This window comes from Elephantulus edwardii, unplaced genomic scaffold (genome assembly GCF_000299155.1).
Source record: "Elephantulus edwardii isolate Elephantulus edwardi_28Jun2011 unplaced genomic scaffold, EleEdw1.0 scaffold00133, whole genome shotgun sequence".
Lineage (NCBI taxonomy): Eukaryota > Metazoa > Chordata > Mammalia > Macroscelidea > Macroscelididae > Elephantulus > Elephantulus edwardii.
Genome location: NW_006399883.1, coordinates 5,144,331 through 5,171,220, shown reverse-complemented (window position 1 = coordinate 5,171,220; position 26,890 = coordinate 5,144,331). Strand labels below are relative to the sequence as shown.

The window sequence follows — 26,890 nt, the reverse complement described above, 5'->3', positions numbered from 1 at the left end:
AGCCAGTCTCACTAATATCAACACACCAATCCCCATTGCCCCAGTTACTGCATCAACTTACTGCAACTGGAGTCTCACTCTCCTACACTGTCCGTCCACCCTTCTGAGAATGATGTCCTTCTCCAAGGATGTCTTTCCTGGCTACATGCCCAAAGTAAGTGAGGCAGAGCTTCAAAATCCTAGCCTCAAAGGAGAGACTTGGTGTCACCCTCTCCAAGACAGATCTATTTGTTTTCTTGGAAGTTCATGGTATGTTCAATACTCTTCTCCAGCACCACGACTTGAAGGCATCTATTCTTCTTCTGTCATCCTTAGTTATTGTCCAACTCTCTGAAGCATAACAAGTAATTAAGAAGACCATGGCCTGGATTAGGTGCACTTTAGTCTCTAGAATGATATCGTTGCTCTTATGTCCCCTCAATTTTTATACTGCAGTTGTGTATTATTTTAGGTATTACTAATATGCTTATTGCATTGAGTATACCGATGTTAAGCATACTATGCCTCCTCTCTATATATTTAGGTCTTTTTTATTTCTTTCATCAATATTTTTTAAATTTTAACTATATAGATCCAGTACATATTTTGTTATATTCATACCTAAGTATTCAGTTTTGTTTGGAGCAATTATAAATTGTTATTTTTGTTATATGCTGTCAAGTCACTTGAGACTCATAGTGACCCTTATTACAACTGCTCTGAACTCTGTTCTATCCTGTGCCAGTCTTTTTGTCTTTGACATATCTACCCCCATTTCCCTAGTCACTGAATCAATCCATCTCATTGAGGGTCTTCTTCTCTTGGAAGTCTGCCCCTTTGCCCTCCCAAGAATGATATCTCTCTCTAAGGACTGGTCTCTCCTTGCAACATGCACTAAGTAAGTCAGAAGAAGCATCAGAATCCTTGCTTCCAAGGAGCAGACTCGTTTCACCCTCTCCAAGACAAACTTGTTTGTTCTCCTAGCAGTTCATGGTATATTCAATCTCTTCTCCAGCACCAAAGCTCAAAGGCATCAATTCTCCTTCTATCATCCCTAGTCATTGTCCAGCTTTCTGACACATAATAAGTAACTGCAAAGACTGTGGTCTGTATCAGGCAGAGCTTAGTCTCCAGAATAACATCATTACTCTTCAGTACTCTGGAGAGGTTCCTGTTAACAGACTTCCAATGTTATCCATCTTTTTATTTCCTGGCTGCTGGTACTAAGAGTATTTATTGTGGAGCCAAGCAAATTGAAGCTGTCAACAATCTCAATCTCTACTATCTATCAAGATGCTGCCAATCAGCTCAGTGGTGAGAATCTTTGTTTTCTTGATGTCAAGCTTCAATATTATTTTAAATATCATATTGTCACTCATTAACAATATACTTATACTCACTTACTATCTCATTATCTAACATTTAGAATTTATGACAGAAATAAAAATCTACTTCCACCATTTTAAGGCTAGATAGGACTCATGTGTATGAGTGAATGAGTGTTTCTTTCCTGGACACCAAGTCCTTGATGTCTTCCATCTCACCTATAGCTTGGATTCAAAGCAAGTTAAAATAAAACAAAATGTCAAGACCTTGGTCCATTAACCTGTGTGTGTGTGCCCCATGTTGTTGTTGCTGTTGTTAGGTACATTGAAGTTGACTGTGACTTACCGGTGCAAAAGATTGAAACCTTGCCCGACCCTGTGCTACTCTCACAATCTCCACTGTGTTCTTGCACACAAATCTACTGTGTGTTACACAGCCTTACCTACCCGCTCAGGCTGGTGGCTATCCTGCACTCCAAGCAGATCTGAAGCTTTAGGTCTCAAATTTTTGGGAGTGCATCAAAATGCCGAGCCAGGGTGTGCAGTAGTCACTTCCCTGCAGACCATGATATACAACCATTTTCAGACTTAGATGTGCTAGGGCCAGAAGGTGGTGGGCCCAGTGGATGGGCGATTTTATAGAGAACATTTAGAATTTGTGACTGAAATAAAAACCTACTTACATCACTTCAAGGCTAGAGAGGACTCATGGTTCAGGGTAGGGCTCCTGGCTGCAAATCTTGACCCAATCAGCCTTGATTGTGGTTTGGAATAACACAAGAAGCAGCCCCACCACTACCCTCCCACAGGCAAAAGCCAAGGTGCAAGTGAACTACAGACAGTTGGCGATGAGGGAGGGGCAGACCCGGAAGCCCTCTGATCCAACTTCTGGACCCTTAGAGCTGCACGTCATAGACAAAGTTCCAGGTAGTGCTAATACCTGCATAACAACCTGGTCTCAGGACCTAACCTTGTCAAGGGGCTTAGAAGATGGTTTCTGTGTATTGATCTTGTATTCTATAGCCCTCATGAGCTCATTTACTAGTTCTTTTTCAGTGCTTGCTTCTGACTCCAGAAAACCAAATCCATTGCCATTAAGTTGATTCTGATTGATAATAATCCTTTGGTTCGGATAGAATTTCCCCATATGGTTTCCAAGGCTGTAGCTTTTTATGGAAGCAAACAATACCACATCTTCCTCCTGTGGGTTCAAACCACTGACCTTTCCAACCTTTCTGCTAGCAGCCGAGCACTTAACCCCTATGCCATGAGAGCTCCTTGGTCAACTTCCAGTCCACAAAATTCTACCTCAAAAAGGTTCCCAAGTTCTCTCCCTGGCCCACACCATCAGGTTAAAACATGGGGAAGGGCAGTGAGAAGGGGCAGAGCCTCACAGCGTGAGCCAGCTGGGACTGAAGGGCTCAAGGACTCTTGCTCAGTTTCTCTGGCATCTATACAAGGCAAGGCCAGAAGAGATAGTCTTGTCTCTATCCCAACAATTCCACACATACCAGATACCACTGAATTAATGTGTAACTATGTACTCACACTACTTGATATACTTTACAGAAACTAACTCACTTAACTCTCAGTTATGCCGTGATTGCTGTTTACAGATAGTGAATCTGAGGCATGGAGAGACTGAACAGCTTATCTCAGTTCAAAATGCTGATAAAGGCCAGAATCTGAACCCATTTCTGTGGCTCCAGCTGTGCCCTTTTCCACTATACCACTGAACTTCTCAGGAGGGGCTTTCCAGTCAGGCCCATCTGAACTATAGAGAAAGGGCATACGGGCTAGAGTGGGCTTGCCCTTTATGTCCCAGCTCTTCTCATCGCTCCATCAGGTCCACTCCCTCTTCGACACTCTGCCATACATTCTTAGCCCTCTCTTTAGCCTGGATGTCACTCAGGGAAGAAAGAGCTTCGCATTTCAAACCTCCCTCTAAATGGACTTCAGAGGAGTACCTTAATCTTGGTCCTAGCTCCCAAGGAAGCTTTTCACATCCTGCCTGGCTTGCGGTGATGGCTCTCTGGACCAGCCTCCCAACCCGAGCACTGTATTATCTGGCTCAGACCACTCAGGGGATCCCACACCAACCATCCTAGAGTCATTCAACATGAAGGCCAATACTCACAGTCCACCCGGAGCTCAGCTTTGGTGGAGGAGACGCCCATGCTATTTTCAGCCAGGCAGCGGTAGACGCCCATGTCTGATGGCACCACCGCCATGATAATGAGTTGGTGGCCACCCTGTTGATCTTCATTTATCATATAGTGGTCATCTTCTTCCAGCACCTTCCCATCTTTGAACCAGCGCACACTGGGCACTGGCTGGCCTGTTACCACGCAGTCGAAGCTCACAGGATAGCCATCTTGTACTTCTTGGTTCTGGAGCTCAGTCAGGAACACTGGAGCTGAGGAAGGGCAAGCATGTAGAAGTTACTTGTAATACCCTCAGTCTTCTTTCATTATTATGATTTTAATGCAAGTTTACAGAAATGTTGGGTTTTCTTTCATTCATTCATTCATTCATTCTTGCACATTTTCCTCCCTTCCTCTCCCTTCCCCCTCCCCCAGTCTACTCGGCAATGCACTTCTTGTTCCAGATGGTTCTCATACATATAATGCCTAATCAGATATTCCTTTCTGGCAGTTCTTCCTCTCATCTGCTCCAATGCAGCATTCATTATTTATCCACTCTTCTTATTCTCCCCCACTCCCTATGTCAATCCTATTTTATAATAGAAATGTTATGTAATATTTGTCTTTCTGTGACTGAGATATTTCACTCAGCCTAATAATGTCTTCCAGGCTCACTCATGCTGCGTAGTGTTTCACGATCTCACTGTTTTTCAATGCACATAATATTTCATTGTGTGAATGTACCATAGATTTTATAACCATTCATTTGCTGATGGGCCCTTGAGTTACCTCCATCTTTTTTGCTATTGTTAATAGAGCAGCAATAAACATGGGTGCATATATATCTGTTTGAGTTGTGGCTCTGGTTTCTTTAGGGTATATTCCCAGGACTCAGCACCCAATCTGAAGTCAAGCCAATCATCTTAGCTTCCACATAAATACATCGCACTGTCATTTCCATCATTTGACTTTGCTCCTAGGCCCTGAAAGCTAAAAAGAATATTGTCTCTGTCCACTGACTGTCTCTCTTATCCCCGCTCTTTAAGGAGAATGCTCTCCTTGGAAACTTGGTTCCCAAGCTATTGTGACATGAGAAAACTAGAAGACCAGAAATGGAGAGAAAAGGAAAGGATAAGGGAAGGGTAAAGGCTTCAGGGACTCAGAATCCAGTGGAAGCAAGTGAGGAATCTGAAGTCAAAATGACTTTAGGAGTAAGGGCTTCAGAAAGAAGTTTCAAGAAATGGCAGGCAGGGTTATTAACCTACCAGTGTTCCTAGGAGATACAAATAAACAGTGAAGTGAAGCTGCTGGACTGTACTTATCTGAATAGGAAATGTTCAGATTGGATCGTATGAAACATCACCTTTTAGATTTGTTACATCTCAAACTATCAATGATAAAAACTAGGAAATTTACTTGTCAATTTTACAGGTGAAGAAATAGAGATTCAGAGACGATCTGGCTCAAAGGCACATAGCTAATAATAGGCAAAACTAAGATTCAAGTTCAGGTCTACCTAACCTCATAGTTAGGGCTTTCCTCAACTCTCTCCCCAAAGTCTGTAGCATCTTTGAAGAACCCGATACTGAAGTGCAGATTATACCCTCGGTTTTCAGCCAACATTGACCACTACCAGCCTTCCCTCTAATCCTAGCTCCCTATCCCTGACAGATCACGACACTCACCAGTGTCTGAGGTCAGCAGGCTGGGTGCTGGCCCCTGAACCACCGTCGGGGCCACCTTGCCGATGCGCATCTCCACCCCACGAGGCCCTTGCTCCACAAGGTTGATCTCCACTCCAATCCCCATGGTGCCAAACATCTCCTTGAAGTGGGTGGTAGCCCGGCGGGCCTCGGCCAGGGCCTCAAAACGGATGCAGACGAAGTGCTCGTCTTCACGGTACGTCTGCCAGTCCCCAGGCTGCTCCAGCTCCACGCTGCCTTCCTCAGCACTGAAGAAGAGCTCCTCGTCCGAGACCTCGGCTGGGCCCTTGGTGCGGAAGAGCCGGTGCAGCCGCCGGGCAGCCCTGCGGAAGGCGTCATCCAGCTCACCCCCTGAGGAGCTCTCGGCTTCGCTCTCTGTCCCGCTGACCACCACACAGCCACTGTGGGCTGCTTGGCCAAATTTGTTGCTCACTTTACAGGTGTAGCGGCCAGCATCGGTGCGACCCAGGCCCGTGATGAGCAGTGAGCAGGTGCCATCACTGAGCTGGTCAAGGTGATAGTGCCGCCCATCAGCCAGCTCCACACCATCCTTCAGCCAGCAGGCTCGAAAGTCTGCCTTGCTGGCCACCACACACTCCAAGCGCAGGGCATCCCCCACCAGTGCCTCCGTGTCCGCAAAGGTACGGCTGAACACAGGTCCTTCCTGCTGCTTCATCTCCTTCCGGACTTTGTAGCCTTTAAATGCTGCCTGGATCTTCACAGCTGCCTTGTCCAAGGATGGGTCACCCAGGTCCTCAGCACTCAGGTCACCAGGTGGGGGGTGGACTGCAGCAGGGGACTCCTGTGGCTTCTGCAGCTTCTGTGGCTTCCCAGAGACAGCTGGTGGCGTCATGACCTGCATGACAGAGCCCAGGACCTCAGAGTTGGGGAGAGTTCAGGTACCCTTTGCCCACACCCCATGAGCCCTGATGGCTTAGTGGTAAGGAGTTGTGCTGCCAAGCCAAAGGAACATGGTTTGAATCCATCAGCTGCCTCAGGGGAACACTGGTGAACTAGGGGAGATCTGTGCCAACCTCAGCTTTCAGAGTGCCTTTATCTGAAGGTAAACAGTTATTTGCTGACCCTTTCCAGAAAATACACAAACATGGATATGGCTGAGCAAAACACAAGCCTAAGGTGGATTCCAACACTGGATGACTTGCCCCAACTTTCAGGTTCTTAGGGCATCACTGAGTAGCATTTAGAACAAATACAATTATGCATGGCACGCAACAACGATTTACTAAGGGTGAAAATGTGGCAGGCACTGAAGTGGATGTAACATCCCAATCTGCCATCACCTCTCTTCTGTGTCTCTGCACATGGCACTCACTGGGCATCGACTGCATGGGGAAATACTGAATGGACAGCTGGAGAGAACAATGGACAGAGGGTAAGTGGGTAGGGGAAGGGCTAGATGGACAGGCTTGGGGTGGGGTGAAGCAGATGGCCTAGTGAAACAGAAGATGAAAGTGTGAGTCTATTCTTGGTGAGGGGAAGCAGATGATATGGGCAAGGGGTGAGTGGGTAGGTGGACAGAAGATGACCACACGTGTAGGATGGGTGATGAGGCAATGAGAGGGCAGTGGGGAATGTATGGATAAAAGGTCAAGGAGAGGAAAGGAACAAGGGGAAAAAAGACCTGGAGGAATGGAAGAATATACCATGCTCATGGATAGGAAGACTCAATATCATGAAAATGACAATTCTAACAAAGGCAGCATACAAAATGCAATCCCAATACAGATATCAATTCCATTCTTCAATGAGATGGGAGAGGCTATTTCCAATTTCATCTTGAATGGAAAGAGACCCTGAATAAGTAAAGCACTTCTGAAAAAGAGAAACAAGGTAGGAGACATCGCACTCTCTCATTTCAAATTCACACAGCTGTGGTGGTCAAGACAGCGTGGTACTGGTACAGTGACAGACACACGGATCAATGGGATAGAATTGAGAACCTAGAAATAAGCTCATCCACTATGGTTAACTGATTTTTTACAAGAAGACAAAATCAGTTAAGTGGGAAAATGACAGCCTTTTTAAAAAAATGGTGTTGTAAAATTGGAAAACTATCTACAGAAAACTCAAGCAAGACCCACACCTCACACCAAACAAAAAAGCTAACTCAAAGTAGATCAAGGACTAAGGAGTATCCAAAGAACTTCATCAGAGAAAAGCTTGGAAGAACTCTAGACGTTCTAATCCACAACATGAACAGTCTTCCAAGCATCTTGAAAAATCTACAACCAGGAGACAAGAAAATAGATGAAAGGGACCATCTAAAGAATCAAATTCCTATGCACATCAGAAAAACCTTTTCCAGAGGGTCAAAAGGAAACAGTTTTTACATGGGAAAAAGTATTCGACAATGACATATCTGACAAGAAATTCATATCTAAAATTCATACTCCAACAACTCAACAAGAAAAAGGTAAACAATTCAATTCCAAAATGGGCACAGTATATAAATAGACACTTCACCAACGAAGACATTCCGATGGCAAACAAACATATGAAGACATGTTCAAAATTCCTAGCTATCAGACAGATGCAAATCAAAATAACTATGATATCATTTTACCCCAGCAACAATAGCAAAGTTCAACAGAGCAGCAAGCAAACAACAAACACTGTTGAGGTTGTGGGGAGACTGGAACCCTTAGCCACTGCTAGTGGGAGTGTAAAATGGTGCAACCACTATGGAAGGAGGTCTGTCACTTTCTCAAAAAGTTGGAAACAAATATTATTGGACTTAGCAATTCCATTACTGGAAATATGCCTAACGAAAGCAGAGCTGCCACCGACACAGATGTACGCACACACCCATGTTTATTGCTGTGTTATTCACAATATCAAAGAGGTGGAAGTAACCCAAGTGCCTATCAAAAAATGAATGAATAGAAAACTTATGGTATATTCACTGAATGAAATACTACACAGCACTGAAAACAATGAACTTTTAAAACATTACACAACATGGGTGACTCTAGAGGACATTAAGCTGAGTGAAATATCTCAGTCACAAAAGGACAAACACTGCATATAACACTACTGTTATAAAACGGGACTGATATGGGGGTTGAGAGGATAAGAGGAAAAAAAATAGATAGATAATGAATGACATTGCATTGGAACATATGAAGGAAAGATCTGTTTGAAAGGAATATATAATTAGGCATTACATGTATGACAACAGTGCAGAATTAGAGGTGCATTGCAAAGTGGGCTGGAGGAGGGGGAAGGAAAGGGAAGGGAGGAAATTGTGCAACAATGAACAAATACATTTTTTAAAAAAGAAAATGAACTAAGTGAGGGGAAAAGGAGAGTGGAAAGAAAATGTGCAACAATGAATGAATGAAAATCCAACTTTTTTGTAAACTTTCATTAAAGTCACAATTTAAAAAAAAGGAAAAGAGAGGAATGGACAGATGGATGCAATGTGTCTAAGTAGGTGGATAAAATAGTGAGTAGGAAAGTGAATGCCTCAACGACTGGGTGATTGCATGAACAGATGCACGAGTGAATGAAGCGTTGAACAAATGGATAGATAAAAGTGTGCGTGAAAGAGCAAGCAGATGACAGGAGAGCGAAGCACGAGAAAACTGAACAGCTGGAGTGGAGAGACGAGGAGGTAGGTGAAGGGGTGGCGGAAAGTGGATGCGATGATGAGCAGGTACAGGGGAGAATATGAGTAGGTGGATGAGCAACTTTGTGGATGGACATAGAAAGGATAAGAGGGTGGTGGGGAAAGAGACATAAGGAGGTGAGGGCCTAACAATGGGTACATGAATGCGTGAACAGGGAGGTACTATGAATGGAAGGGCAGGTGAAGCTAGTAGGAGAGTGGATGGGAAGACCAGTAGGTTAAAGAACTGATGGGTGGATAGAGGGTGAAGAGATGAAAGTGGGTGAACGATGTAACAAATATTTGATAAACAGATGCCCACTTCAGTTCTAACCCACTGCAATCAACCCTCCATAGTGTTTCCAAGGCAATGTATTTTTACAGGAGGAAACCACTGACATTTCTCCTACAGCATAGCTAGGGATTCAAACCGCTGACCTGCTGCCTGATACATTATGCACTATGCTGGTGAGCAGGTATAGTAATGGTTGATGGTTAGCCAGCAGATGGATGAAGCTCTGAGACCCTCAGGGCTCCCCCGTTGGCCAAGCTGGAGGCTCACCTTGCTGACAGGAGTTGGGACACCAGGCCGCCCAGCCTTCTTGAGGTAGGTAATCAGTGAAGGGGTGCCCGCCCGGGACTCATCGTCGGAGCTGGTGTGTGAGAGGTCAGCCTCGCCCGTACGGGCTAGCTCATCAGCTGTGGAGTAGTCCTCGGAGAGGACCCCCTCCTCCGCCTCCTGCCGCAGGCGCTGCAGGCGCCCATCCTCTTCAGGCAGCTCACTGATGGAGTCCAGGGTGGGCTCCCGGCTCATGCGGCGCTTCCGGGCCAGGGCCTCCCACAGCAGGTGCAGGTCGCCCTCTTGGGCTGCCTCTGGAGGGAGGCTGGGCTGGGACGGAGTCTCACCCTCTGAGCCTGCAGTCAGCACCACTGAGGAGGACAGTGGGTGGTTAGGCAGGTCAGTATATTTTGCTACTGACCAAAGTGTGGTCAGCACCAGCAACTTTTCCCTACATCTCGGCTCCCCTGTCTGGGCCATTAGATAAGTCTAGACGACACAATCTCAATTTACAGAGTACTCAAGGCCTGTGATTGTCCTTCCTAACCTCAGAATCCCCACATAATACCTCGTACTGGCCATCGAATGGGCAAGCTATAGTCAGGACAGTGCTGTCTGGCCTTTCCTGCCTCTGTGAGACACATGGCCTGGAGGGCACACAGCTTCAACTTCAGAGGCCAGCCCTGCTTGGGCCCCGACTCCCTTTTGCAACTTCTGACCATGTTGACTTGCCTTTCATATAATTATCCTCACAAGCATGCTGCAACCTCCTCCAGGAAGCCTATCTGGATTTCTCCCTACACACTGCAATCACAGAGTTCATCACCCTGTAGGCTACCTGGTGTTTGTCTCCCTTCCTAGAAACACGGATTTATTTTTTTGGCTGACTTAATGAACCTCACAATTGGATATGCAAGGTCCTCAACACTCCCACGTAAGACACAAAAAGACACAACAGGTCAGGTCTATTCTAAAACCCAGCCCGCACAGCAATCACAGGAAAGCAGGTGACAAGCACTGACACTTGTTACAGATAAGAAACAGGGGCAGTGAGTTCAAATCCCAGGTACCACAGCCACATTGGCCAGCCTGCTCTGACTACTGCCTGCTGCTGATGGTCTTAGAGAAAGTCGCTTTTATAGGAATGATGGTGGCCAAGTTCAGGGAGTGAAAGCGGCCTGACATGATGGGGCCAAGACCCAAGGGACGTGCATGTAGCCTGGGCACCAAAGATGAGGGATATGAGACCATGGCTGAGCATTGTAGAGTCTACCCCAACACCCTCTTGGCCTCAGGACCCTCGTTCAGGGGCCTCAGTGTCCCTCCCCGAGAGAACAGATGTCAAGTTCCTCTGTCCCGGAAGGCTGCCCCTCACTCCAGCCCTTGCAGGACTCACCCTGGAAGGTGGTAGTGGCTGTTGGAGCCTGGCCTACAGCTGGACTGCAATGGTATTCGCCCTGGTCCTCTGACGTGAAGTCTCGGATGACCAACGTCTGCTTCCGGCCCTGGGTGATGACTTCAAAGCGGCCACCAGGCTGGATACGCTCTGTACCTTTATGCCAGGTGACCTTTCCGATCTCAGTGAGCACTTCACACTCCAGACGCACTTCCTCACCGGCTGCCACCTCCCGACTCACGGGGGGCAGGGGGGCAGGCTTGGGCTCCAGAGGCTCTGTGGGCAGCAATGTCCAGACACAGAGAACAGAGGGCAGCCCATGTCAGTGAAAGTATGCCATAGGACTTAGACCTCGCCCTCCCTGGGACTCAGAGGAGCCTCTGCTATCAGAGGTGCCTCCTTAGGACTCACAGGGGGTGGGGGTGGGGATCTTCTCAGCAGGAGGAAGCTTGGACTTCACAACAAGAATATTCTGCAGCCTCCTGGCCTAACTACCACCTGGTCATCACATGCAACAACAAGGCCTCAGGGCAGGTGTTTAAGATGGGGACCGGCCATGACAAAGCCAATCCTCTGTGGGAGGGGAGCTGTGACTCACCAAGCTTCACCATCTGGGGCAGGTGCACGGGCTCCCCGGCACCCGCTGGGCCCACAGCTGCGACACGGAAGCGGTATGTCTCCCCAGGGGCCAGGCCATCCACCACACACTCAGGCCCTGGCACCAGCTCATGGCACAGCTGCCACTCTCCTGTGGCCGCTGCTTTCATCTCCACCCGATAGCCACAGAGGCCACCACCACCGTCACTGGTCGGAGCCACCCAGGACAGGGTCACAGACCGGCCACTGCGGCCCACCACTTCCGCATCCTCCGGGGGGTCCGGGAGGCCTGCAGACGGAATGTCCAAGGAGCACATGAATGGAGAAAAGATAGTAACCTGCCTGATCAAACACCCACGATGACAGCCCCTCAGCTGAACCCAGAGTCTAGTCCCAAGTGTCTGAGGTCAGGTAAGGTGTGCGACTGTGTCTGGTTCTCTGGCCTGTACTGAGTTCTTATGAGCCCAAAGGGGCAGAGGAGGGCAGCATCTCTGTGCGGCACCTCAGGGCAACTCAGTTCAAGAGTCTGCGTCATTGAGCCCAGCTCAGTGCAGGGGAGCCCATGATCCTCCAGAAGCCTTGGGGCATCATGGGGCAAGACTGAAGTCACCAGGACAAGCCTGGCACCTGCTGCTTTTGCAGGACTCTGTTCAGATGGCCCAGAGAGGAGGAAAGATGGAATCACTGGGCCATTCTTATCAAGAGTGGCAGGTTCCCACCACTGTAATTTCCCCTGGGCTAGCCAGCAGCATCCCTCCCAGGGCCCAGGCACTGCCTGCTTGACGCCACCATCCCTTACAGGCTCAGGACCCTCAGGACTGGCTGAGGTACTTGGTGAGGGGTGGGCCTGAGGACATTCCACCCTGTCTGCACGCCTAGTTTACCCCTGAAGCCAGATGAAGAGGCAGCTCCAGTCCTCAGCCCAACTGCTTGAGCTCCAGCTCACATCACTGGGGACCCAGAGCCTGCTCAGGAGGACTCAAGGGAGGCCTGGGGGCTCTGTCTAGGCCCTGAGAGAGAGACTTGTTTACAGACCAGGATCCCTGAAGGAGCTAGCACCCACAAGGAGATTGGCATCACCTGAGGGCAGGACAAGCTGGAACTCAAGGCCTCAGGTACAGAGCTGAGTTTCTCTCCAGTCTGCTCAGAGCAAGTCAACTAGGATTCCAGTTCCCACCTCAGGACTCAGCTGTGTCCTCCAGGAGCATCTTGGACTGGGACCCGCTAGACACTGTCAGCAGGAGAGTTGCTAGGAACTACTCACCCAACACGGTGAGCCGGGCTGAGGCCACCGCTTCTCGGGCAGCAAAAGTCACTTCCCCAGCGTGTTGGGGCTGAGCACTTTGAAGAAGCAGGGCATGGTGGCTGCCATCAGCAGTGACTATCCAGTCTGCATCCTCCGGTGAGATGGCAGTGCCATTGAGGTACCAGGAAGCTTCGCCCACAGGCACCACCTCGCTGAGCGTGCAGCGGAAGGTGGCCGGCCTGCCAGTCCGTACAGACACATCCTGTGGGGACTCCAGGAGCTCTAGGCGCCAGCCTGCAAACACACCAGCAAGGGGAGGTCGCGCAGGTCACAGTGCAGGGTGCCGAGCAGGCACATACCCACCCCCGGGGGCCTCAGTGAACCCCACCCACATGAAATCACCTCTGACGGTGAGGAATGCTGAAGTCACCATGTCCCCGACTAGGAAGGTCACCCGGCAGCTGTCCTGTGGCCGCAGGTTTTTGAGTAGCAGCAAGTGACGCAAGCCGTTCTCGAAGTAGACCACCTCTGCGTTCTCCGAGGTGCGCACCGGCTCGTCGTCCAGCAGCCAGGTGTGGGCGGCCACCTCTGGCTGCGACAGCTGGCATTCGAACAGTGCCTCCCCGCCCTCCAGTGCCTCCACGTTCTCCAGGCCTCGCACCACCGTGTTCTTGGCTGTGAAGAGACGACACAACTCAGGGCCTGTGTGCGCTCCTCCGCCAGCAGACAGAGAGCACAGGGTCCACCACAGAGCAGCCCACGCTGGGACCTTAGGGGTCACCCATCGCTACATGTGGGATGTGGTGTAATCCCACTGGTGGTGTGCTCACCTCAGAGAGAGGCTGCCCCGGCCCTGCTGTGAGCCTCGGAGCCATCTGCTAATCAACACATGCTTACCCTGCATCGCCCTACAGTCCAGGTGCAGGTGAGGCCGTGCTCCCTGCGCTGTTGCCATGGTTCCCAGGAAGCTTGGTGCACCCGGGGGGGGGGGGGACCACAGTCCACAGTCCACAGTCCACGGTGCCGACACTCCCTTCTCACTAACTCACCTGCATTGTGCACTTATGAGTCCTCATAGCAGACACACGTGGGCAGAGAGGCCTGCCCCATCTAAACTTCAGCTCATGCCAGTGCACTGATTACAACTCTGGGCCCCCACAGTTTAAGCACAGTACCCTGGTGGGAGGTGGGCCAGTGAGGGGCAAGTACGATCGACCTGCCCCAGAGAACAGGGTCTTCTCCAGAGAGGTAGATCCTGGTGGGCATTTCCCGCCAAGGAGCCACAGCATGCCACGTCCTCAACCATGCCCCTGAGCACCCCACTAGCTGAGGGGTGTCCACCAGTAACCAGACAACTCTTGTCCATCTTCTTCCTCCAGATCAGCTTCCCCTCCACCAAATGGGATACTATCACGACCACAGATGTTATGGACCAAGCAGATGGAAGGTCCCTGCTACTCTCAACAGAGACAAAGAGCAACAGCAGCCCTGAGCTGTGGCCAGGGGTGAAACGATCTCCCTCGGGCTCTCTGCCACAGTTGCTTTCAGTGTAGCCCAAGGTTTCAACACCACGGCTGGTCCTCCACTTCTCATCCCTGCCCTCACTGTCTCCACTCAGCAACCCCTGATCTTACCATGACTCTGCTCAAAATGACCAGTATCACCCCTGCCTTGTTAGCACTGCAAACCCACATTTTTGCAGTGGTAATGAGCCTCAGAACCAGGCCCTTCACCCTGGCCTGAGAAGCTCACAGTCCACCTGCCTTGCTCCAGCCCTCTACTGGTCTTAATCTCATGCCTTCACATGGTCCAGCCACAGATTTCCACATCTTGGCCCTCATCTGCCTCAGTTCCTGGCTAGGGCACTCCTGGCTAGGAGGCCCTTCATGTTTGTCCTATTAAACTGCAGTCCCTCCCACTCCGTGACCACTGGTAATCATTCAGTGAATCTAGACCTGCCCCTGCCCCCTTTCTCTCTATAGCTTGAACTCCAGCTCACCTCCAGCTTCAGGCTTCTACATAAAGTATGCAAGCACAGCTAAATGAAGGGCCTAGCGGCTGAGACCTGCAGTCCAACATCCCTCTTATTACACACACACACACACACACACACACACACACACACACACACACACACACGTATACAGGGTATCATCACAGAGCAACTGCTATGGGAATGCAAGCCTGTCCAGAAAGGGAACATACTAGGATGTAAATCTATAATTTTAAGATTCAGCCTACCTTGTCTGCTGCAGACCACAGCCTCACCCAAGGGTTAGGTCTGAAGCTGAAGGCTGCCCCATCTGCGGCCCCTTCTCACAAGACACTCACCCCTCACACATGCATCTGCCACCTGCCTCCTCCCAGAGTTTCTCCCTGCTATTCTGGAGCCTTTGGGAACAACCTCCACCCAGGTGCTCTCCTGCCGCCACCCCCACATTATAGGATGGGGTAGAGGAGGAAAGCAGGGATCTGGGAGGTGGGAGTCAGGTCCTGGTGCAGCCAAAGCGAAAGCCCCCTGCTGTGACTGTGCTCAGACCTCTGCCACCTCACGGTTTTACTCTTAAATCTCACTCCTCTGGTGCCTGACTTTTGTCCCATCACACTGGAGGCATCCTTGAAGGTCCCGGCTTTGGCTGCCTGCCATCTCCCCATCACAGGCCAAGCCTCATCAGACCCTGCCTATCCTGGCCTGCCACCCTCCCCTCCTGGCACAGCTTGAGCCTCGCTGTGGCTGCCGCCGGGTCCTGGCTGCTAGCCGGGCGGCCTCACCTTGCACTTGCAGCAGGGCCACCACTCGGGTGCCCGCAGCCTCACAGGCATAGATGCCGCTGTCGCAGGGCAAGGCCGGCCTGAGGGTCAGCCTGGCCACGTTCCAGTCCTGCTCTATGATGACCCGGCGCCCGTCGGCACGCACCTCCTGCTCATCCCTCTTCCATGTGGCCTTCACGGGCCGGGAGTACTGGCAGAGGAGCTCGGCCGTGCCATCCTCCTCCACCACCAGGTCCTGCATGGCACTGACCACTTCCACTGTAGGATCTGTCGGCCGACACCCCGGGACACGCGTTAGGCGCAGCAGTAACGCCAGACCCCCTTGCCAGTGCAATGTGGTGTCAGAAGCAGCAAGTTCAAACCAGGCAAGCAGGGAGCCGCAGGACTGGGAGAGGGGCGGGTGTGCAGCGTTGATCTGCATGTGGCAGCTCAGGTGATCGGCTTCGCTGGGGCTTGGTGCTGAGAAGGGTCCCACAAGTGACTCCTGCGTGGACGCTCTGCCCCAGCCCCATGTTTCAAACCAAGAAATGCAAGACTTAGCTTCAACTGCACGGTGATGGGCTAGGCTGTGGCTAGGACAGACACACACTGGAAGATGACCTCTACGTGATCAGTGAGGACCAGTAGGGTGGCCATGAGCTCACTGTCAAGGCTGTGGTTCCAGAAGAGAAGGACACACGGCCCCACCGGCCACACATGGTCCCTCCACCCTCAGCATATGACCCTGTTGAACTGGTCTCTATCCAGTCCTCCAGGCTGGGCCACCTCCCCCAGTGCAAACTTCTGCTCAGCACTCTGCAGAGGACAGAACAGCCCCTCCATAACACCCTCAGACCCCCAACACCCAGCTGCCCAGCCCAGCTTGACCTCTCTATGGGGATCCTGAATCTCCTAGTATCATATACACCCCCCAAACCAGAGCCACCTAAAATGATTGCCTTGTCTCCTCTCCCACTTGTTGAAATGGTTCTTAACAAACATGGTTCCCCCTCTAAAACCAAACACCCCAAAATTTATACACAGGATATGAGTTGCTTTTCTAATCTTAAGAAAAATTAAATGCCAATCATCGAAGGGAAGGAAGTTGGAGGTATCCTATGTCCTATATCTGTTACACCCTTAGTCTCACTCTCTGGCTCTGGGAAAGATGACTTGATCCCCAGCCCCTAGCACCATGTTCAAGTGTCTGTGCACCAGGCAAAGCAGGGGACCCGGAGGCCTCTACCAGAAGTAGGGGCGTGGGCCTTCCCCTCAGCCAGCCCCTCCCACATCCACGACAGGTACAGTCAGAGTCCCAGGCAAGATGCTGTGGCCTTGAGTCAGAAGAAAAGCTTCTGAAAAGCCTGCTCTCACCTTCCATCCTGCCCTCCAAAGGTGCCCTATGTTTGTGGAGGGAGACAGAGAGCCCCAGCCAGGGCAGGTGGCAGCCAGGTGGACAGTGCCTTGGATCCTACTGACAGACAGGGGGCAGACTCTACCTTCTCTTTCACTTCTTGCCTGAGTCTGCTCTTATCACCAAACAAGGCAGAGCAGGACGCTGCCACCCAGCCTCACAGCTGCTCCACAGAGAGCACATGAGGATGCTATCCAGTCCAGGCCACAAGGTGTCAGCCTTGTTCTGACCCTGACTCATGCCCAGAAGCCTGCAGGAGACATGCGAGGTGGGAGCAGAAGCGCCAGCATGGGGACGAGGAAGCCTATCGGCCAATACCTTTGATCAACAACTTGGCCGTGGAGACCAGAGGCCCTGCCCGGTAGGTGATGGTGCCCGAGTCAGCGACCCCCAGGCCTGAGAGAGTCAGGGAGTGGAGGGTCCCCTCATGCACAGCGATGGTGCTCTGGGGGCTGTCCTGAAGCAGGGTCCCATCCAGCCACCAGCGGGCCTCTGGCCCACCAGCACGAGACACCTCACAGGAAAAGGTGGCCACCTCCCCCGCGAAGACATCCACGTTCTGCAAACCACGCACCAGGCGCAACGCTGCCTCTGCGTGACAGGACAAGAAGAAGGGCCTGGGATGACGACCCTAGGGTCCTTACAGGAAGAGCCACCCTGGGGTCACCTTGGGGTACATGTAAGCAGGGGTCCCCCTGGGGTCCATCTGGTCAAGGGTCACCCTGGGACCTGCCTGCTCAGAAGCCACCTAGGGCCATGCTGAGGTCCAGTAAATCCCCAGCCTGAAGTTGGGGGTTGGGAATCACCTGTGGCAAGCAGCCCCCAGTGCACAGACTGAGATGTGGAAGTTCCACTCCCACCATGCTGCGCCCTCTCTCCTGGACCCAACCCACTTCTGGACTCGGCCAGTTTCAAGGAGAGCTGGAAGAGCAAGGAGGCAGAGCAGACATGCCTCAGGCCTGGTGGCTGGGAACCCTTCTGGCTGAGTCAGCACAGGGTGGGGAGCGGGTAGGGAGGGGAGGCTATTTATTATAAGCCCTCCTGGAAAAAGGATCTGCCTCGGGAGGCAAGCATCTGTCCCTGCAGTCCCATCCCAAGAACGTGACTTCTCCAAGTGTCTCTCAGGTCCTTTCAGCCCTAAGATCCCAGGACTCTAGCACATGCTGTCGCAGAGAGGGGTTAAATTCTAGAAGCTTCCTGGACTCCACAGACTCTGCCTTCCCTGAGCCCTCCATACTCCCCTTCCCAATCCGTCTTCCTTTCCCTAGGCTCGCAGTCTCACTCAAGGCAAGGGCAGTGACAGGGAATGACAGCACTCAGGGACCCCTCTTCCCTCACAGTCAAGCCCCCACTCCACCACTGCAACAGAAAGAAGACTTGAGAGTAGCCTGGGAGAGCCAAATGCTTCTTCCACCGCCTGCTGCCTCAGGTTGAAGAATGGGACGCTGTTAACCTTTCCCTCACCATCTCCAGAGTTGAGGGCCTACGCAGACCTCTCTACACTTACCTACACTATGCCTTCCGAAGAGACACAAGCTGACTCACAATTGACAACATCCAGGTTTCTCCATCCACCTCCTCGCATAGCTCCCTGCCGCTAAGGTTCCCAGGCAGATAGTTAATGAGGGCAGGTGGAGAGAGTTTCCAGAGCTGCCAGATACCCTCAGCACAATGCCTCCTCCTGTTCCCAGCAGATGCTCTCATCGGGAATTCCTCAGCAACCTTCCTCTCCACACTCTTCCTCTGTGCTCTGGGCACTTTGACACAGCGGCACTGTTAACACGTTTCCTAGATGATTCTTCCCAAGTGCTCCTGACTGGACCTCGGCCCACTGCTCTGCTTACCCTCTAGCTTTATGCAGTGCTGGTTCCCGAGCTTGCCTGGCACATGACCTAGCACAGCACCAACTCAAGCACATTCTGCCGCGTGCTTTGCCACCCAGACTTAGGTTTGACAGTAAGGGTTGAGGGTCGCCAGCTGTAAGTGAACAGGCACTCTTAGGCTGGGAATATTTGACCTACAGTACAACTTAAACACAGCCTTCACCTGGACATGCAAGGCCCCCCAAAACAGCCCTCCTAACACATCACCACACAGCTGCCCACCCCAGAGTTCATTAGACCTTTCCTGATCCCTCTGCACATGACATCAAGGAAATTCCTCCTCTTTCATCACTCAAGAGCACTTGTATATTGGTTTTCAATTCCATAAACCACAGTACCGACCACATTTGTCCAGCCTTTTAAAACTCAGGGGGCGTCTGAGATGTCAAAACATACTCTGTCTCCATGTCCAATTCCATTATCAGATGGACGGCTGCCTCATGGTATCCTTGCACACAGCCCATCTCACGGACAGTGAGTTGACCAAGGTAGGTGATTTAAAGGTTTCGTCAATAAATTAAGGAAAGGATAAGTGAGTGGATAAGTGGATGGTAGATGGTGAAAGGATGGAGGATGGTGAACGGATGGAGGATAGTGGATGGATGGAGGATGGTGGATGCATGAATGGACGACGCTGGATGGATGGGCAGAGGGATGGTGAATGGATGATGATGATGAATAAATGTTAAGGAGATGAATAGATGAAAGGTGGATGACAAATGGATGGATGAAGAACAGATAGTGGATGGATGGACAGTACGCAGATCAACAGGTGGATAGATTAAGAGTGAACGATGGATAATGATGAATGAGTGGTGGATGAGTGGTGGATGTCTCATGGATAGATGATCTTCAATAGACGGATAACAGTTGAATGAATAGTTGGTAGATAGATGGATGATGGATAGATGAGGACCAATTTGAAAACCAGGAATAGAACAGTAAGGGAGAGGCTAACCAGTTTTGCAGGCAAAATCTAACCCAAGTTGAAGACAAAGTCTCTACAATCTTCTTTGAAGGCCTGGAACACACACCCTCTGCATGAACAGCCCATGTGTTACAGATGACCTGCTGCATCAGCACCGTAAGAAACGCAGGGTGCCTTAGTGTGGATGCGTGCCACGTGCTGTACTCCTGCCAGACGGGTAGATGTGTGGAAGACAAAGTCTTCACCATCCCACCTTAGCGGCCTCATGCGGTCGTCACTTTCAAGGACTAGGCTTTAAAGTCATTGCTGAAAGTCTTGAGTTCCTGGCTACACTCCTCCAACAGCTGTCAGTGGACACTGCCCCCTGGGGTTGACACTCTCATGGCCAGCAGTGGCTGGGCCAGGCATGGGAGAGAGTTGCTCACCTGTGACCTTCAACTGGGCTTCTGAGCTACAGGAACCCACTTGGAAACTGACAGTTCCAGCATCCTCAGAGGTCACCTAAGGACACCAAGATGGAGATGCTGAGGCAGACCCATCCCGACCAAGAGGGCTCTGTGGCCTCCCCATGGGGCCATCCCACCTCTGCTCACAGGCCCAGGTTAGGGGCTCAGCACCTCCCCTGTCACCCTCTCCAGGAAAGGCATTTCTGAAGGAACAGAGGCGCTTCCTGATACAGCGGGAACCTTCCCCCAGGGTTCTCCCCTCCCAAGTCCCACGGTAGGAGGGACCCCAGAAGCCCTGTGAGAAGGTAGGGTCCCCATGAGAGCACCTTGTGCAGGGTGAGCGAATGGAGCACGCCTTCCTCCACTGCAATGTCATTCATCTCATTGGCCTGCAGGGGCACCCCGCCCAGAGCCCAGCGGGCCTCCTGGCCTGGAGCTCTGGACAGCCGGCACCAGAAGCGAGCGTCCTGACCCTCACTGAGCTGTACATCCTGCAGAGGCTCCAGGATGGTCACCTCTGGTACTGGAGAGAATACAGGCACAGCTCACGTCTTGGGGTCCCTGTTACCCCTTTCCAGTTCCTGAAGACTCAGCATAAGGGAGACGGGTTCTCTGTGGCTGAGGCTGTGGCCCCCAGAGGTGGTGAAGATGATCACTGGCCGGTCTGAGTCCCTGATAAGCCAACCAGCCTCTGCTCCAAGCCACGCCCAGACCCTCAGATGCCAGGTCTTATTTTCTACTCTGACATCTTGCGCCACCCTGAGACTGCCCACCTGTGGGCCTCTCTCCCTCCACCAGGAGTCCCCAATTAAAGGGGTCTTTGGTTGTCAGTCTACATTCCTCCAAATCCTGTGAGCTTCAGCAGAGTGAGAGGGGGCCCCACAATGCACCCTTAGAGCCACTACCTCGGACAGTGAGCTGGGCAGAGGAGGTGCTGAGGCCCACGTGGAAGGAGACAGTGCCCGCGTCCTCAGGGGTGACGCCCTTCAGCTTCAGCGTGTGGGTGCAGCCGCCCTGCATGCCCACCTCAGTCACCTCATTGCTCTGCAGCGGCAGACCTTGGAGGCGCCACTCCACGCCTGTGGCCACGGGCTTTGACAGTTCACAGCGGAACTCCACGTCCTCGTCCGCCTGCACCTCGGCATCCACCAGCCCCCGCACAATGGCCACCTCGGGCTCTAGGGGCAGTGAGAGAAGACCTGTGACCAGCCACAGCTCTAACTCTACTCCTCCTCCAGGAAGCCTGCTGGCCACCCCACACTCCTGCCACGGCTTCATCTACCCACAGCAATTGCCATCAAGTTTGTAGGCCTCCAACCACCTCGTGGGCAGAGACTGGCCAAGGCACTCCTGTTTGCAGGAAGTGTGCGAAGGGTCTGTCCTAGCCCTGCAAATGGCCCTGCTTTGGCTGGCCAGGGTCCAGGGAAGGTGATATCGTCAAGATGCACCAATGTCCGCCCTCTGGAGTTCAGGGACTTTGAACTTCAGTTGTGCCACACATTTCTTCCAGGGTGTTAGTATATGAAGGTAACACACAGGGGCTCTGGGCATGCCCCCCACCCAGGCACCCCATGAACAGCACTTGGCAAGAGAAGTGTTTGAGGCAGGCCAGTTATGTCCCTAGATCAACTGTAAGGGTGTACTGGGGACATTCAGGCTCACCTTTGACCTTGACAGAGGCCGAGGTTCTCTGGCCACCCACCACACAGGTGTACTCGCCCGTGTCCTTGGCCTCGAGCCCACAGATCAGCAGCTCACATGTGGCTCCCTGGCATCGCATCTCATACTTGGGGCCTCCGCGAAGTTCCACGCCCTCCTTGAGCCACTGAACGGAGGCACCTGGCTCGTTCCCGCTCAGCTCACAGCACAGCCGGGCCACGCCACCCACCTCCTGCTCCATGCTCTGCAGCCGGGTCTTGAACTGGGGCCTGGGGACTAAGGAATCAGAGAGGTGTTAGGGCCAGTGGTTAAGCTGGAGAGTGGCCAGGCGGTGGGAAGCTGCGGGGCTCACCACGGACAGAGAGGCTGGCTGTGCTCTGCCGCTGCCCTGCGTCACAGGTGTAGTCCCCGGCGTCCTCCTGCTCGGTGCTGCGTACCCGCAACTCGACGCGGGCACCGTCCTGCACCATCTGGTACTTGGCACAGGGGAAGAGCTGCAGGGAGCCCTTGCGCCACTCCACGCTTGCTCCCGGCTGGCTCAGCTCACAGCACAGCCGTGCTGTCGCACCCTCGTCCACTTCCTGGGGCTGCAGCTCCCGAAGAAAGCACACAGGCGCAGCTACACGTGGGACAGGGAGAGTGAGGTAAATCCCAGCTCTCGGCACACGACGTCCAGAGCACACAGCAGAGCCAGCCTCAGGCATAGGTGTCCCTCCAGTCATTCTCCAGGAGGGCAGGAGCAGGGCTCACACGGGAATGACCCGTCAGGGCCTCTGGGCCTGGCTGCAGGCACGTCTGGGAGACGAAGCCCACCTGTGACCGTGAGGGTGGCACTGGTGCTCTGGGAGCCGCAGGTGCAGCTGTACTCCCCGGCATCCTCCCGGCGCAGGTCCTGCAGCAGCAGCTCTGCCACAGGCCCCTGCTTCCGCAGCTCCAGCCGCCCGCCGGCCTGCAGTTCCAGCCCACCCTTGCTCCAGCTCACAGTGGTGTCCGGAACAGTCAGCTCACACCGAAGGCTGGCTGTGGAACCTTCCTCAGCCTGTAGGCTCTGCAGTGGGGTTCTGAACACCCCTTGTTGGGCTGCAGGATGGGGTGAGGCAGAGGGGAAGCAGAGGGTCAGCTTCAAGACCATGTCTAATACCAGCAGCAAGGCCACCCACAACCACCCATCTCTGCGGTACCTAGACCAGCACGACTCAAAGGAGAGGGCCAGGAGTCTGGGTTTGCTCAACAGCCAAAGGAGGACCTGACCTGGGGCCAAGAGCTGTAGGTCTAACTCACAGCATTCATCACACAAGCTTTCCAAACAAGCAGCTCCCAAGCAGAGCTATGTTCCTCTGATTATCATAGCAGGGTGAATCCCTTTCACACCCCCACAGAGATATGCCTCTCACAGCCTCTAGGGTAGGGCTGAGTCTCCTCAGACAGCCCAGGGCAGACGACCTTCCACAGATCTCCCACCATTCCAGGGAAGATCACTCAGGGGAGGGCCAAGTCACTTCAGTCTCCCAGGAGAAGCTCTAAGGCTAGTCAGCAACCACGATGGGACCATGTTCTATCAGACTCTGCAGAGCAAAGCTGTGTCCCCTCAGTCATCAAGGCAGGTGGGTCACTGCTCTACCCAAAAGAGACTTGTCTAGATAGCAAGTGGGTGAATAGAGCTACAAAATGGGTAAGGAGAGGACAGGGAGAGACTAGCAGGTCAAAGGAGGGAAGAAGACTAAGAGGAATGGTTGGAGATGCAGAGGACGGCAAGGACCAAGCCGAGCACACATGTCCTGTCCAGCTAAAGACAAGCACCATGGCTTGAGGGGAAGACAAGATGCACATGAATTATGTGGAAACACAACAGTGCAGACACCGAATCAGTGGTTCGTGTGGCCACACACAGTTTTTACCCTTCACAGTGAGTATGGCTGAGGTCCTCTCCTGCCCGCACACACACAGATACTCCCCAGCATCTGTCACAGCCAGGCCACGGATCTCCAGCTCACAGGTGGCTCCGTCCCAGCATCTGTCACAGCCAGGCCACGGATCTCCAGCTCACAGGTGGCCCCGTCCTGCCTCAGCCTGTATCTGTCCCCATCACGGAGGAGCTCAGAGCCCTTCTTCCACTGCACAGGGGCCGTCTTGCTCAGCTCACACCGGAGCGTGGCCATCGCCCCTTCTGCGGCCTCCTCGTTCTTTAGAACTTGTATGAATCTGGCTGGGAGGGCTGGGAGGGCCAAAGGGACACAGAGAACATCAGTTTGCCTGGGGAACTTTGTGTACAGAGAATACATTCATTGGAAACACATAAACACACAGAAGAGAAAGGAATGCACAAGCAAGCCAACGAACAAACAGTTAGGTGCACAACCAGTCACAGGAGAACCATCAAAGAGGGATACGCAGGAGGGTCACGAGTGTCAAGATATCGATTGGTCAAGACGTCAGGGGCTGGGGACACACAAGGGACTCTAGTCAGATGGAGACCTGACATCTAGGTAGACTCACGGGAGACTGGACAGTGATGGAGGAAGAAGGTAATGACAAGGGACATCAAGGTGCAGATACCAAGCCACAGATCTATGCAATGTTTACCCTTCACAGTGAGCACGGCCGAAGTCCTCTCCTGCCCACATACACAGATATATTCTCCAGCATCTGCCACAGCCAGGCCACAGATCTCCAGTTCACATATGGCCCCATCCTGCCTCAGGCGGTACTTATCCCCAGTGCTGAGGGCATCCAGGCCCTTCTTCCACTGCACAGGAGCCATCTCGCTCAGCTCACACCGAAGTGTCGCCGAGGTCCCTTCTGTGGTCTCTTCACTCTTCAGGCCTTGTATGAACCTGGCTGGCAGGGCTGGGAGGGCCAAACGGACACAGAAAACATCAGACTGTCTGGTGCCCTTGGTGCACTGGACACATTGAGAGCTGCTAAAAGTACACAAACTCCCAAAGGAGTGAAGGAATGGACAAGCCAGCATACAGACAGACGGGGAGGGAAGCAAACAGCCATGACAGGACAAGAAAAGATGGCGAGCAAGTACTTCAGAGACATTAATATCACAACACTGATGGGGATCCAGGAGGCCCCAGGGGACATGAGTCAGCAGAGCAACAGACATCTAAGATCTCAAGCAGCCTTGGCATAACGGACGAATGGTGATGGTGTGGAGACATGATAGTCTCCAAGACCACATTCAATCTTTACCCTTCACAGTGAGCATGGCTGAGGTCTTCTCCTGCCCGCACACACACAGATACTCCCCAGCATCTGTCACAGTCAGGCCACGGATCTCCAGCTCACAGGTGGCTCCGTCCTGCCTCAGCCTGTATCTGTCCCCATCACGGAGGGTCTCAGAGCCCTTCCTCCACTGCACAGGAGCCATCTTGCTCAGCTCACACCGGAGCGTGGCCATCGCCCCTTCTGCGGCCTCCTCGTTCTTTAGAACTTGTATGAATCTGGCTGGGAGGGCTGGGAGGGCCAAAGGGACACAGAGAACATCAGTTTGCCTGGGGAACTTTGTGTACAGAGAATACATTCATTGGAAACACATAAACACACAGAAGAGAAAGGAATGCACAAGCAAGCCAACGAACAAACAGTTAGGTGCACAACCAGTCACAGGAGAACCATCAAAGAGGGATACGCAGGAGGGTCACGAGTGTCAAGATATCGATTGGTCAAGACGTCAGGGGCTGGGGACACACAAGGGACTCTAGTCAGATGGAGACCTGACATCTAGGTAGACTCACGGGAGACTGGACAGTGATGGAGGAAGAAGGTAATGACAAGGGACATCAAGGTGCAGATACCAAGCCACAGATCTATGCAATGTTTACCCTTCACAGTGAGCACGGCCGAAGTCCTCTCCTGCCCACATACACAGATATATTCTCCAGCATCTGCCACAGCCAGGCCACAGATCTCCAGTTCACATATGGCCCCATCCTGCCTCAGGCGGTACTTATCCCCAGTGCTGAGGGCATCCAGGCCCTTCTTCCACTGCACAGGAGCCATCTCGCTCAGCTCACACCGAAGTGTCGCCGAGGTCCCTTCTGTGGTCTCTTCACTCTTCAGGCCTTGTATGAACCTGGCTGGCAGGGCTGGGAGGGCCAAACGGACACAGAAAACATCAGACTGTCTGGTGCCCTTGGTGCACTGGACACATTGAGAGCTGCTAAAAGTACACAAACTCCCAAAGGAGTGAAGGAATGGACAAGCCAGCATACAGACAGACGGGGAGGGAAGCAAACAGCCATGACAGGACAAGAAAAGATGGCGAGCAAGTACTTCAGAGACATTAATATCACAACACTGATGGGGATCCAGGAGGCCCCAGGGGACATGAGTCAGCAGAGCAACAGACATCTAAGATCTCAAGCAGCCTTGGCATAACGGACGAATGGTGATGGTGTGGAGACATGATAGTCTCCAAGACCACATTCAATCTTTACCCTTCACAGTGAGCATGGCTGAGGTCTTCTCCTGCCCGCACACACACAGATACTCCCCAGCATCTGTCACAGTCAGGCCACGGATCTCCAGCTCACAGGTGGCTCCGTCCTGCCTCAGCCTGTATCTGTCCCCATCACGGAGGGTCTCAGAGCCCTTCCTCCACTGCACAGGAGCCATCTTGCTCAGCTCACACCGGAGCGTGGTGGTGGCCCCTTCCGTGGCCTCCTCACTCTTCAGCCCTTGTGTGAACCTGGCTGGCAGGGCTGTGGGAGCCAAATGGACATGGAACACATCAGACCATCTGGAGGACTTGGTGGATGAGACACGGACACGCACACACACGCTCCCAAAGGAGAAAAGGGAGGACAACAAATGAACAAATGCAGAGGGACAACAATGGTCATGGGGAAAACAGAGGTCAAAGAGGCAGAGACACAGCCTCATGAACACACATCCATTGATTTAAAAGGTTGTGGAGCTGGAAGAACTCAGGAGACCTCAGTCAGATGGGAAGCTGACGGATGCAGGAAGGAGGTGGTGACACAGGACACCATGATGCAGACAGCACGTCATTGATGCGTGTGGCAGAGTGTGCTGACGGATGCAGGAAGGAGGTGGTGACACAGGACACCATGATGCAGACAGCACGTCATTGATGCGTGTGGCAGAGTGTGTGTCTTTACCCTTCACAGTGAGTGTGGCTGAGGTCTTCTCCTGCCCGCACACACACAGATACTCCCCAGCATCTGTCACAGCCAGGCCACGGATCTCCAGCTCACAGGTGGC

At 52.4% G+C, this 26,890-nt stretch overlaps 1 protein-coding gene across 1 annotated transcript in view; it reads right to left on the bottom strand.

Moving 5' to 3' along the window:
- OBSCN (obscurin, cytoskeletal calmodulin and titin-interacting RhoGEF) overlaps nt 1-26,890 on the bottom strand; it is a 212,129-nt gene that overhangs the window by 56,941 nt on the left and 128,298 nt on the right. The window contains 20 exon segments of the mRNA XM_006894039.1: nt 3,442-3,720; nt 5,134-6,007; nt 9,342-9,709; nt 10,735-11,010; nt 11,333-11,620; nt 12,596-12,871; nt 12,980-13,252; nt 19,979-20,054; nt 20,326-20,522; nt 20,905-21,177; nt 21,662-21,934; nt 22,011-22,277; nt 22,472-22,738; nt 23,557-23,658; nt 23,706-23,873; nt 24,242-24,505; nt 24,857-25,120; nt 25,489-25,752; nt 26,104-26,367; nt 26,788-26,878. Of these exon segments, the coding sequence (XP_006894101.1) occupies nt 3,442-3,720; nt 5,134-6,007; nt 9,342-9,709; nt 10,735-11,010; nt 11,333-11,620; nt 12,596-12,871; nt 12,980-13,252; nt 19,979-20,054; nt 20,326-20,522; nt 20,905-21,177; nt 21,662-21,934; nt 22,011-22,277; nt 22,472-22,738; nt 23,557-23,658; nt 23,706-23,873; nt 24,242-24,505; nt 24,857-25,120; nt 25,489-25,752; nt 26,104-26,367; nt 26,788-26,878 (5,404 nt within the window).